Source organism: Apium graveolens, chromosome 1, assembly GCF_009905375.1.
Source record: "Apium graveolens cultivar Ventura chromosome 1, ASM990537v1, whole genome shotgun sequence".
NCBI classification, from domain to species: domain Eukaryota; kingdom Viridiplantae; phylum Streptophyta; class Magnoliopsida; order Apiales; family Apiaceae; genus Apium; species Apium graveolens.
In genome coordinates this window covers 202,902,381-202,914,807 of record NC_133647.1, presented here as the reverse complement: position 1 = coordinate 202,914,807, position 12,427 = coordinate 202,902,381, and the positions used below count along the sequence as shown (strand labels likewise).

Genomic DNA, 12,427 nt, shown 5'->3' with positions numbered 1-12,427 from the left:
TAATTGTGGAGAGAATGTTGGTTCTTCAAGATAAAGTAGACCCCAGTTTATGTGTCAATTGTCAAGATACCTCTTGGCAAAGTTTAAAAGTTTTATACTTTTAAATCTTCTCAATTTGTGGATATAAATCTTCTCAAGCTCAACTACATTACTTTTGCATTCCATCTAGAGCTAGTAGCTGAAAAGCAATTTGTCAAGAATATATGTCATGGTATGATAATTCATTATTTTACAATAAAATTTGGAAAAAATATTGAAATCGAGATAGGTATCGATCGAGGATATAGTCATGAATTAACAACTACCATTTGGTATTCATTATAAGAAGAAAAGAATTAGTGATGCATCATACACAGTGAAGAAAAATGTGTAACAGGCAAGAATGGGACGAGTATCTGACTAAAATGTAGTAAGAAAATATTCAATGTAGGATTTAACCAATAAAAACACAAAGAATGAGCATCTATAGTGTGGTTCAGTCTGACAGTTCTGGGCCTAGCTCCACTTTTTGGAGAGTACTCCATCTCTCATTATACTCAGTCCTTTTCAACTGATATTGATGCATTAAGCTCGGAGGAATGTAGGGTCAATGGGCTTAATCGAGCCTGAGTCGAAGACTATCATGCATGCCCTTGAGTTTGGATGGGAGTTTTAGCTCAATCAAGCCACAACATTTAACCTCAAAACTCAGCTTGACAAAACTTCAACAAGTTTAGGCTCGCCCAGTAACTTAATATTTTGTCGAAAATTTTGTGCACTGAACTCGAATAGTATAAACCGTTCATGAGACATTTATCTCACACGTTTCCTAAATGATCAAAAACTAAAGAAGAACTCATCTTCTTTCTCTTTTGATGACCTCCCTCACATATGTATAAGACTGAATCCATTCGATTTCTAAAAAGATCACTGATCCTTAACTTTTCGCGATACTAATGCTTAATAGTCATGTCAATATGTTATATCAGTAATCCCAGTCTGATTGTATATCTGTCATGACTACCTTATCTATAAATATGAACCAGACTCTTCCTTGTATCCGGTACACATATCACGTAAATTAGTAACTATTAATATCGTAAACTAAACTGTGTCATGATTGTCGGATGATTCTGTTTCTGTATACAGAATCACATACTGCCATATGTAGTATCTCTACTGTTCTGAAGAAATCCCAGTACATAAAAAGTTTAATGTCCTAGAAGTTTGTAACTGTATGAAATGTTCTACTTAGAGGTTAAAACCGATGAAAGAGGCTATATGTCGTAGGTGTGTGACAGAAGTTACCATTTTAGCTGAGATTACCTGAGTCCAAATGAACCGAAACTGCAACATCTCCGAGTTATGTAGATTTCTGTGTCATGCAGTAATGAACTAAAGATGCACACTATCAGTTCTGTTAGTTCATTGACAAGATACTGTGGTCGCGATATGAGGATAATAATTAAGGCTTCTAATAATTTGAGGATAACACCTTATAAGTATCTTCTTGAAGCTGTTGGTTCATCCAAATAATTCACTAATAATAGACATGCTAAATTACAAAATTGTGGTACCTAATAATCTTTGTAGTTTTGCTGATTGTTGGCTACAATGATTCAGAGAATCCAGTACCCTCGTTAACTCTCATATATTCGATTTCATCTGCTTGATTAATTTCTTTGACAAAATATCGCACTTACAAGAAACTACATGCATGAAGGCCAGGGTCCAACATGGATTGTTTCGAAAGCAGGATTAGACATATGTTTCTCCCCCTGATGTTTGTTACAATCTGCATATATTTGGTTCCGAGTAATGCAGAGCTAAAGAGGATCAAACATCCAGTAAAAGACGACGGGTCGCTTAGCTTTTTGGCCATAGGTGATTGGGGAAGAAAAGGGTGGTACAACCAGTCCGTAGTTGCTATGGAGGTCTATTTATTCCTCTTCTTTGATTACCTCCACACTTGTCTGATAAAATAAATGCATATCTCAACTTTTTCTTCTAAATGCAGATGGGAGAGGCAGGAGAAAAACTGAATATCGATTTTGTAATCTCGACTGGAGATAATTTTTATGACGATGGAATACTTGACGTTCATGATTCATTATTTCTCGAATCATTTACAAAAGTATACTATGCAAACAGCCTTCAGAAGCCATGGTACACTGGTATGTCAACATATATGTGTTGTGATAATGTATAATACATAGAGAAGCTGCTTTCTTATATGTTATTCTATGATGTTGATGCAGTTTTAGGGAATCATGATTATAGAGGTAATGTGGAAGCACAATTAAGCCCAGCTCTTAGAGAGATTGATAGCAGATGGATTTGCCATAGATCTTTTGTTGTTGATACAGGTATTTTATTTATGTCAATTTTAGACACTTTTGTTTCTGACAGATCCAGAGGACCCCTCGAAACAGTTTCTTTTTGGAAAACAAAACAGGGTAATAGCAACAAATCAGGAATTCCCCATAGCACGTTGTTGTGGGAATCTTGTGCATTGAATACGACTTACACATAAACGGATTTAAAAAATAAAACACACTTACAATCACGGAACAAATTTACTGATGCACTATTGTGGTTTACTATGTTCTACTAGAGGTGGCTGATTTCTTCATGATTGATACTACTCCATTCGTAAGGCACTATGTTGAGGACCCAAAAGAACACGTATACGATTGGCGGGGAGTAACACCTATAAATGTATATCTTGTTCATCTTCTTAAGGTACTAACCTCGGTTTAGATTCTACTAATTTATTTTCTTTGATGGTATACATGATATATTTTAAGACTTTTTTATGAAAGACAATGATGGCTAGAATTTTTGTTATTAACAAGGATTTGGAGTCTGCGTTGAGCAAGTCGACAGCAAAGTGGAAGTTCGTTATAGGGCACCATAGTATTAGAAGCACCGGGCATCACGGTGACACTGAAGAACTCATCTCCGACCTCCTTCCATTGCTAGAGGTATGTTCTTCATTTGGAGTAAACAAGTAATGCCCTTAACTATAAGTACAAATCACATGATATATACTATATTGCAGTAAAGGGTGTAAATATAATGAGTGATCCGCTAACTATTTGCAGGCATACAAAGTCGATTTCTACTTGAACGGGCATGATCATTGCATGGAACACATTCAATGCGCCAACAGGTATACATTTCTATGATACAGAAAAGCTAATTGTCTCTACTCGAATCAAGTTTCTAATAAAAGGGAATATCGCAGTCCAATCCAATTTTTCACAACGGGAGCTGGCTCAAAGGCATGGACGACAGATTACCAAAAACAACATTATCAATGCGACGTAAATTTCTATCATCGGGGTCAAGGGTTCTTGGCAGTGGAGCTAACGAGTAGTAATGCTAAGTTTGTGTTTTATGATGTTTTTGGTGAAGTCCAGCATCAATGGTCTACCTCTAAAGAGCCTCATTCTTCTATGTAATTACGTAACATTTGTATTCTTTTCTATCGCTCCCTGTGCATTTAAGTTCATATGCTTGTACTTGTAATTTTAATATGTATATATATTAGCTTAATACATAGAGGCATTTAACTGCTTCCCCTTCTTAGTTACACTGTACTATGAATGAGTACCAACTTCATATTATAGTTTGAGATTATGGCTCCTAAGTATGTAATCACCTAACTAGTTACTTGAAATACAAAGAGATTTTAATTAAAAAAACATGGTGGACATTGTAACTAAAGAATTTTTTCATATATTACCAAAGTCGTTTTAAAGTAAACACTCGTACTACTAAAAGGATTGAAGTTTAATAATTAATATAGGACGAGTAATTGTATATTACATAACAAAAGAACTCTACATCGTAACTTTAATATTTAAAAGTTCATATTGACCAAAAATATGAATTCCAGTACCTAGATATGCGATGGTTGCTCTGCTGCTCATAACGTGTAAATTCTAATATATTGCCGCTTTTTAGACTTGCTTCGGAAACTCATTGCAGTCGCATTGCTACCATTCTCACAAAACTGTTTCAGCTGGCTCATTAGCCACATTTTTAACCACATTTTGCTGTTCTTCACCCACGGGTTGTATACCATTAGTTTCATCAGCAGTTCCATTGCAATCCTTCCCATCCATTTTCCCACTTCCATTAATATCTGTAGCAGCACTCTTGTCACCATTAAGTTTTGCTGTGCTAGTCTCATTTTCTGCCAGAGTAGACAAACTTTCATTTGTTGATGGATGGTTCACTGCATCTCCAGACCCAGGAGGTAGGAAAACTCCAGTACCAGGGACTGGTAAGCGAGGCGGAGGATGCCTTGGCCCGCCGACAGTCCACCCAGCAGAGGTAGGTGGCAAAGCAACTGGGGGAGGAAAAGGCAGGACTGGTGTGACTGCAGTTGGCATAAATAATGGCTGAACACCATTTGAAGGAGGTATTGGCATACATATAGGGGGAGCAGGTAATACCCCAGCTGTTGAGACTGGTGCTTGATGTTTGGGGGACAAAGAGTTGTGTATGTGGTTTGAAGATCTATTATGTGGGGGAGCCCAGTGGGATTGTGTCATAGCTGAAGAATAGTGACCGCCGCTTGGTTTCTTTGGTTGGGACTTGGTCAAAGTAACAAGAATACGCTGTTTCTGCAGGGCAGGAAGTGCATGCCTTGCAAAATCAGAAGATCGACCTTGCATTACAAGCATGGATCTGCATTTCAGCAGTGTCAAACTTTAATGATAAGATATGCAAATGCTTACTACATTATATAGGGAGAAAGATGAAAGACAAATCAAGCTTAATATATTTTAAACAAAAAAACATAAATTAAGTCATAGCAGTGTTGCAATAGCAATCTATTTAAGACTTGCAAATTATTTATTTACCAAAATTTTTTAGAAATTTCAATTCCAGAACAAAATCAGCAGTCTGAAACTGTAATAATAAGATATGCGGAGACTCTTACCCCATTACATATAAAGAGAGTGTGGAAGGCCAAGTTTAATATATCTTAAATTTCCAAATTTATAGTCACAGCAGTGTTGCAATGACAATCTTTTTAAGACTTCAAAAAATTTACTTACCAAAAACTCGTAAGAAATTTAAAAAACAGAACAAAGTCACCACTGAGAGAGGGAGGGAGGCTGATCGTTGAATAGGAAAAAGAGGGAGGGAGGGGGAGGGAGGGAGGGAGAGGGAGGGAGGGAGGGAGGGAGGGAGGGAGGGAGGGAGGGAGGGAGAGAGAGAGAGAGTGGGAGGGAGGGAGGGAGAGAGAGAGAGAAGGGGGGGGGGAGATTACCCAGGTGTAAGAGAAAGATTAATGGAGCCCTTATAATTTCCAAGATGATCGGGCACAATTACTTTTCCAAAAGTCATGTCACATTCTGTCAAGAAAAGAACACAAACTGGCCTTCCAAAACGATGTGACCACAAATAAGGCTGCGAGAAATCACCCTAAGAAAATATGACAACCTAATTAGCATTGCTTATTACTCTATTTAATTAATTTTGCTAAAATCAAACTCTAACCTCATTGAAAAAATCAATTATGCAACAATCTGGTTGCACAGTAATGACTTGCAAGGCACTCAAACGTTCAATAACATCTTGCATCAAGCCAGGAATTGGTTCAATCCTCCTATCTGAAATTCCAAGTCTCAGTCAATATAATATATATACACACACACACACAGATATATATATGTAGTGCTAGATGTAACAAATTGGGTACCAAAATTTGGTCCTATATGACGTGGCATCGGTGACATGGCGATTTGGGATGATATTATTGGTGGGATTTGTGTAAATGCAGGGGGTCCACTATTATTAATTGATCTGTAGCCAATTAGTGCATGACATGTGGCATTTGGGATTCATTTTGGGTGCCAATTTGGTACCACTAGCATTATTCTAAATATATAATCTAGAAATCTATGAACAGTATATATAAAATTGCATGGTCATAAAACTAGTATAATTCATTGTCAATTTAACATAAATGATTTAGGATGAAGAACATACCTTTAAAGGTTCCTCCTGTGGCTCCATCTTCAAAAGTGGAATCTACAATGGGGACGCCCAACTGAATAATGTCTCTTCCATGCCCTCGCGAGGGTCTATGTGATGTTAAAAAAGTGGGTCCTGCTTCCAATCAAACAATTTTCAGAAGTCAAAACAAATCTTTTAAAACCGTGAAGGCAGCCATTACTTATTTCAACCTATACATAATTAATAAAATCACAGTGCCAAGCCAGGCGCATAGAGCACATAGAGAAAGCAAACAAATATAAGGGACAACTATGCCGTCAATCTGATCACAAGTTCAAACATAAGCAATATTGAATTTTAAATGAAGACGGCAAACAAAGCTAATTCCACATCTGCACTAATGAGTAATGACGCTTGCCATGTTTCAACGAAGTATAGATATGTTCTTCAACATTTCAACAATGCATTTTATTTAACATCACAAAATATAAATAAAGGTAAACAAGTAATGGGCTAATGGCTTGAATTAGACTGACCACAGAGTCAGAGCTATATTTCCTATTACATAGTTTAATATCATGGATTAAATAAGTGCTTCTGGTGGAAAAAGGATAACAGATGACACGAACTTCAAAAGGTTTCAATAATGCACGATAATAAATCTGTAAAAACTATGAGTTCAAAATTGTACTTAGCACGAGTGCAAGGGATTAGAAGTGCTGTACAAAGCTCATTGTCTGGCTCGCTGTGTGACTCTTCCTTATTTACATAACTATTATTGAGCAGTAAGATTAGATAATTATGCGGAGAGTCAGATATGTGCAATGGTAAAAATATAATCTTTTCAAAAAAAAATGACATGAAAATGAAGGTAAAACTCAACCTTGGATAATATCAGGCCAATTACTATAAGGAATATACGTAGTATTACTTAGCCATCCTACTAACAAAACCTAAACAGTGATCTACTGTTACTCTTAAACATTTTGGCACATCAATTTGACTATTATTGAATTTTTACTGTGGCTACAGCCTCGGAGCCTCCCCCAACTTAAGTAATCATCAGTTTGGTACGCCAAATAACGTCACTTTTCTATCATTGTGAATATGTCATGCATGTGTGTGTGTGAGTGTGTGTGTGTGTGTGTGAGAGAGAGAGAGAGAGATAGAGAGATTTTGGTACTTGTCACATCCAACATTCAAAAGACTTCCAAATAGGGGTGAGCAAAAAAAAGTCAAACCGACCAAACCGGGCCGGACCAAACCGCTTTTTACGGTTTTTTCGGCGGTTCGACTTGGTCTAGGTTTGATATGAATAAAAACCGTTATTTTACGGTTCGACCTGGTTTTCATCTCCAAACCGGACCGTTAAGGTCGAACCGGACTGTTTAAATATATATTAACATATTTATTATAATTATACACCATTTTTATGTATATATATATATTAATTACTTAAGTTTATTTATACTTTATATATATATATTTTATAATCAATATCTTCAAATTTGTATTTTACATGTGATATTTGTATACTAAATTTTAAAAAAATAATAAATTTTATATTTATGTATTTAGTTAGGCTTCAAACCGTTACCGGCCGGACCAGACCGTTAACTTGCGGTCTGGTCTGGTCCAAAATTTCAAACGGTCTGGTCCGGTCTGATATTCTGTAAAACTGTTATATATGGTCCGGTCCGGTTTGATCGTAAAAAACCGACCAAACCGACCGTTGCACAGCCCTAATTCCAAACACAACAAAATCAGAGATCACAAATATATCACAAATGCAAGAACAAATTGCTAGTTTAAATTTCATTTCACGACAGACTAAAAGAGCACATATAAAACTCGCCTTGAAAGAATCCTTTTCTCCCCGATGTTCTCAACTCATTTGCCAGTGAAACCATATTGGCAACTTCAGAGCTGTCTAAGAGCTCTTCATACAACTTCAATCCATCAACTGCATTAACCTAGAAAAAAACTGGTCCATTTTAGAGGTTATATAAAATAGTAGTGGAGAATATAGAAAATATCTGTGAAATTTCATATAAAGAGTGCTCTTTAAAATTCATTACCGACTTTCCATCTACTATCTCAGTACCAACAAAAGTTTTTGCACTAATTGAAAGATCCTTCCTCCCATGGGGAAATGGCGAGGTAGAGGAAGCTTTCTCCAGCTTCACCTCAGTAGACCCTAAAATATGAATGAGATAAATTTAGATCATATACATTAGTAAAAGATATTTTTCTACAGCAAGAGAAGGACGAATAAAATATTACAGGATTTACATTAACAACAATCACTTCATCCCTATATTGATTACAGTGTACAAAACATGTGTTACTTACGAACTCTAAATTTAAGCTAATGACTCTGGGAATCATAAACCAAACCAAATCAAACATATCCAGTAAATCCCGCTTGACGCAGGGGAATCACAAAGCATACAATAAATGAATAAAATTAATTAAAATCAGAGCAAAATGATTGCGCTACAGGGGGTTGGGGTGGTGTGTAGTTATTTAAGATGATTCCCAAGATAACATTATTGGGAATGATGCAATTGACCCCTAAAATATATAACAAAAAAAAAATTTAGAAAACTCCTGCAAGCACAAAAAATTAAGATTACCAACTATTACCAAAAATGTATGAATACAAACTGCCATCTTGCACACAAACTCTAATCACTTTAAACCTTATATTACATAATGTCCGGAGGTAAAGCGTAATGGCAGGGGCAGTTTCTGGGCAGTAAGAGATATACTGTAAGTATATTCTACCATTTCAAAATTATGAAGGCTACTTTCTAAAACTGTTATGGGGAATAAGAGCTAGCTAAACTCCTTTCTCGTGACAAAGAAAATGGTTTACATAACACTCCCTATATTAATTTTACCCTTACCATACAGTAAAACTCATGGCTTATAACTAATTCATTCCCCCTGACCTTAACTTTTCTTGGTCATACAGAATTTTCGAGAAGAAAATACTCATACTCCCCTTTCTTCCCACAACCAATAGTCCCCGAAATAAAGAGAAAACAGAAGTGCAAAGCAAGCATATAAGCAAAAAAGAAAAGGCAAACCTTTTGTTTCAGAGGGAATACCATGATTTACTCCCTCTCCTTCAGCAGATGGCTTTGCTTGTGAGTTTCCAGAATCCTGGCTACCATTTTCCACTTGAGATTTTATGCTCAAATCTGCTTCAACAACAAAAAGTTAAATTCAATACTAATATACTTACAATATAATTTAGTAGTGTAACACATCTCCATTAAACATTACAGCTAACAAATTGTGGAAATAGGTTATAAAAAGGACATATACTATGTTCCCTAAACTCTTCAGCACTATTGTTTCTAAGTTACTGCTACCATAATCAGTTTCAATTAATTTTCACAAATTATACAGAACTTTCACTGTATCACATATGTAATTGCAACAACAAATAAACACATATAATTCCACAAATTCCAAAAGTTAAACACAGATTTTACCATATCGCATATGCTAGCACAATTCTTGACACAAATTAAACTCATACAAATGATATACAAGCAACACTAAATACAAGAATTTCAATATATCCCATCCATAAATTATTGCAACATGCCACAAAATAAACATATACAAAAACTCTTAAGAAATCGTTCTATACCCTTATCATCTGTCTTCACAATGACACCCCCTAATTTACCTTCATCCGCCTTCACATAGTCCACATTCCCCTCTTGACCACTAACCTCAACTCCCCTATGTCCCCCCTGCCTATACCCTCCACCAAACCTCTTCCCACCCTTCTGCTCAAACCCCCGATACCCATACCCCCCACGATCACGATCCCTCAACCCCCGTTCCCTCCTCCAGGCAACCTGTTGCAACGAATGGACAACCTCCGAAACCGAGAAATACTGTTGCATATGCAAAACAGGGTACCAATTCACCCTCCTCTGCTGCAAACTCCCAATCACTCCATCATACTCCCCCGCCTCGCCAACACTCCTCAAATGACTACACATTGAGTCAATTATCGCATTGGCCGCAGCAAATTCACTACGTATCCATGAAATAAACCCATCACGCTCATCCGGGACCCACTGTCTCGGATGATGATGATACTGACCCATCATCTCAACCCCACCAGCCATTTTCTCCACATTACCTGTTGGCATTGCCATATAAATACAAAACACAGATACACACACACTTACCCTTAAACACCAAGATTTCAAGAATTCAAGAAATATAATAAAAGATACTAAATTCAACAACAATATCAAAATCTAAAACATGGGTATCAACTAAAATGATCCAAGAAACACAAAAAACATATAAAGATCAAAACTTTATGCAAATAGTACTAAAACTAGCTCATTTTCTTGAATTTTTGGATCTAAAAAGGTGAGATTTGGGGAATGTGAGGGTGAAATTGGGCAAAATGGGGTAAAATTGAGATGGGTATTTGAGTAATTGAGAATGTGTTGATGGGTTTTTAAGATAGATCTGAAGAGATGATGTGAAGAAAATGTGGAAGTGTTGTTAGGGTTTGAAGATCTAGGGTTTGAGTGGCTTAATGAGCACGCATATACATACGATTTTCTGTTATATGCCTTGTACTTTGCTAGTACAATACTCATCCATACATGTGTATACACTCATACTCATACTGTTCTGTTCTACATTTTTGTGGTCTTTTTCATTTTATAAAGTTGTTTTTTGAATAATGAAATATTAATATTTTATTTTGTTGACGGTGAAATTTCAACTCATGCTCGAACTACTACACCAACGCACAATATTAATATTACAATTTGCTATTAGGTAAATAAATAATTATTTGATACACTATTTATTGAGATTTTGAGATTATAAATTTTACTAGATAGAGTGTATATTCGATCGAAAATACAATTTGTTGTTATTATTTACGTTAGTAATGTAATTTCTTTTGTAAAACATCAATAAAGGTGTTAGAAGTAAAGATTCTTAATGTACTTTTGATGTTCGGATGTAAAGTAATGTTAGAATGTTTTTTATGCCTAAATTTTATTCGATTTTTGTTTAATTTATTCATTTAAACATATTCGCTCTTTTTCATTAATATTGGCCATTAATTAAAATATACTTATTTGGAAATAATATATATTTAGCTCTTAATTTGCTTTAATTAAAAATGACCAATAACTTTTTAGAAATAAAATAGGAAATGTGGTCAATATAAATAGACCGAGAGAGTATATTTTACTTGTGAATTTGTGATAGTAGTTATCTGTTGTAAAAAGAGATAAATTTGTATAAGAAATAATTGAGGTCTCAAAAATAGGAATTAAGGCAAAATTTGATTAGTAAATTTTTTTTATAAAATGATGGACTAAATTAATACGTGATCACAAATAATAAATGATAATTAATCATTTTTCTTAATAATTATTTTAGAACCAATTTTGATACAATTACATTACTTAATTTGTGTACCTGTGTTTGATTTGAAATAATTTCTTAATATACTCGCTAATTTCTTAAAACAAGCCCACCTGCATTCCTCGAAAGGCCCAACTGAGAGACCTTTTTTTAAATTTAAAACTTGTGTAAATATTATTTTATATATTTTCATTCGTGCATTTTGTTTTGACCTTTGCAGTTGATGGAAATACTTGTAAATTTATTTGTAGGCCCGCCTAGGATTTGGAACATGACTTTTACTACTCCCTCTGTCCCTTCCATTTGTTTACACTTTCTTTTTTTGATGTCTCTTCCAATTATTTATATTTCAAAACTTTCCAAAAATGGTAAGGTTTTTATAATTTTTAAAATAACTACATTCACTACTTCTCTCCACTATACCCACTTTATACATATAATATTAATCGGTCCCACTACTTTACTCACTTTTTTAACTTTCCTCCACTATTTTATCATTTTTCTTAAACTTCGCGCCCCATATCTTTTATTATAGCACAAGTACAATTGTACAAATACAATATTATAACGTAAAAAGTGATGGAAAACGTTTTATACGTATAAAATGTGTTCTGAATTAATATTTCATGCTCATAGAGTCATAGTCATCGGAAAAACCGTAAAAAAATTGACTGGTTGATTGTTATTTTTTTCAATTTTATTTGCGTGTTAACTTGGTACACATATATAGACCGTAATTGTTACTCCCAAACAATCAAAGCAAAATAATAGAAAAAATTGGTCAGGAGATTAAGTTGCAGTTTATATACTGATATTTTAATCACGCTACGGACTAATATAAATTAATTAATAATAATGAACTCCGGCGTTCATATAAATATCATGTTACCTCCAATAAATAGGTTGCGGAAATAGATAACAGTTACATAAATCTCATCAATAAATAGGTTGCGGAGATGGATACATTTACATGGCCTAGAAAAATTAAGACATTTTTACCGAGATTTTACCGAGTTGAACCGGTAGTGCTGGTGCAGGAGTAAAC

The 12,427-nt window shown here is 35.0% G+C and overlaps 2 protein-coding genes across 3 annotated transcripts; one reads left to right on the top strand and one right to left on the bottom strand.

Moving 5' to 3' along the window:
• The first annotated feature begins 1,598 nt into the window (after positions 1-1,598).
• On the top strand, positions 1,599-3,561 carry LOC141679006 (purple acid phosphatase 8-like). Its single transcript, XM_074485483.1, has 7 exons — positions 1,599-1,913; positions 1,997-2,153; positions 2,238-2,345; positions 2,594-2,721; positions 2,835-2,963; positions 3,084-3,151; positions 3,227-3,561. The coding sequence occupies exons 1-7, from the start codon at positions 1,716-1,718 to the stop codon at positions 3,441-3,443; spliced, it is 1,005 nt and encodes a 334-aa protein (XP_074341584.1). The 5' UTR covers positions 1,599-1,715; the 3' UTR covers positions 3,444-3,561.
• Positions 3,562-3,756: 195 nt separating this feature from the next.
• Positions 3,757-10,629, bottom strand: LOC141678991 (RNA demethylase ALKBH10B). 2 transcript variants are annotated; one of them, XM_074485473.1, is made up of 8 exons: positions 9,620-10,629; positions 9,069-9,161; positions 8,034-8,152; positions 7,811-7,928; positions 5,989-6,108; positions 5,497-5,609; positions 5,267-5,421; positions 3,757-4,677 (listed from the first exon to the last, which is right to left on the bottom strand). In XM_074485473.1, the coding sequence occupies exons 1-8, from the start codon at positions 10,137-10,139 to the stop codon at positions 3,990-3,992; spliced, it is 1,926 nt and encodes a 641-aa protein (XP_074341574.1). In that variant the 5' UTR covers positions 10,140-10,629; the 3' UTR covers positions 3,757-3,989. The 2 variants fall into 2 exon arrangements, with proteins under 2 accessions (XP_074341574.1, XP_074341566.1); XM_074485465.1 differs by having other exon boundaries at positions 9,048-9,161; positions 9,620-10,628.
• Positions 10,630-12,427: the final 1,798 nt, after the last annotated feature.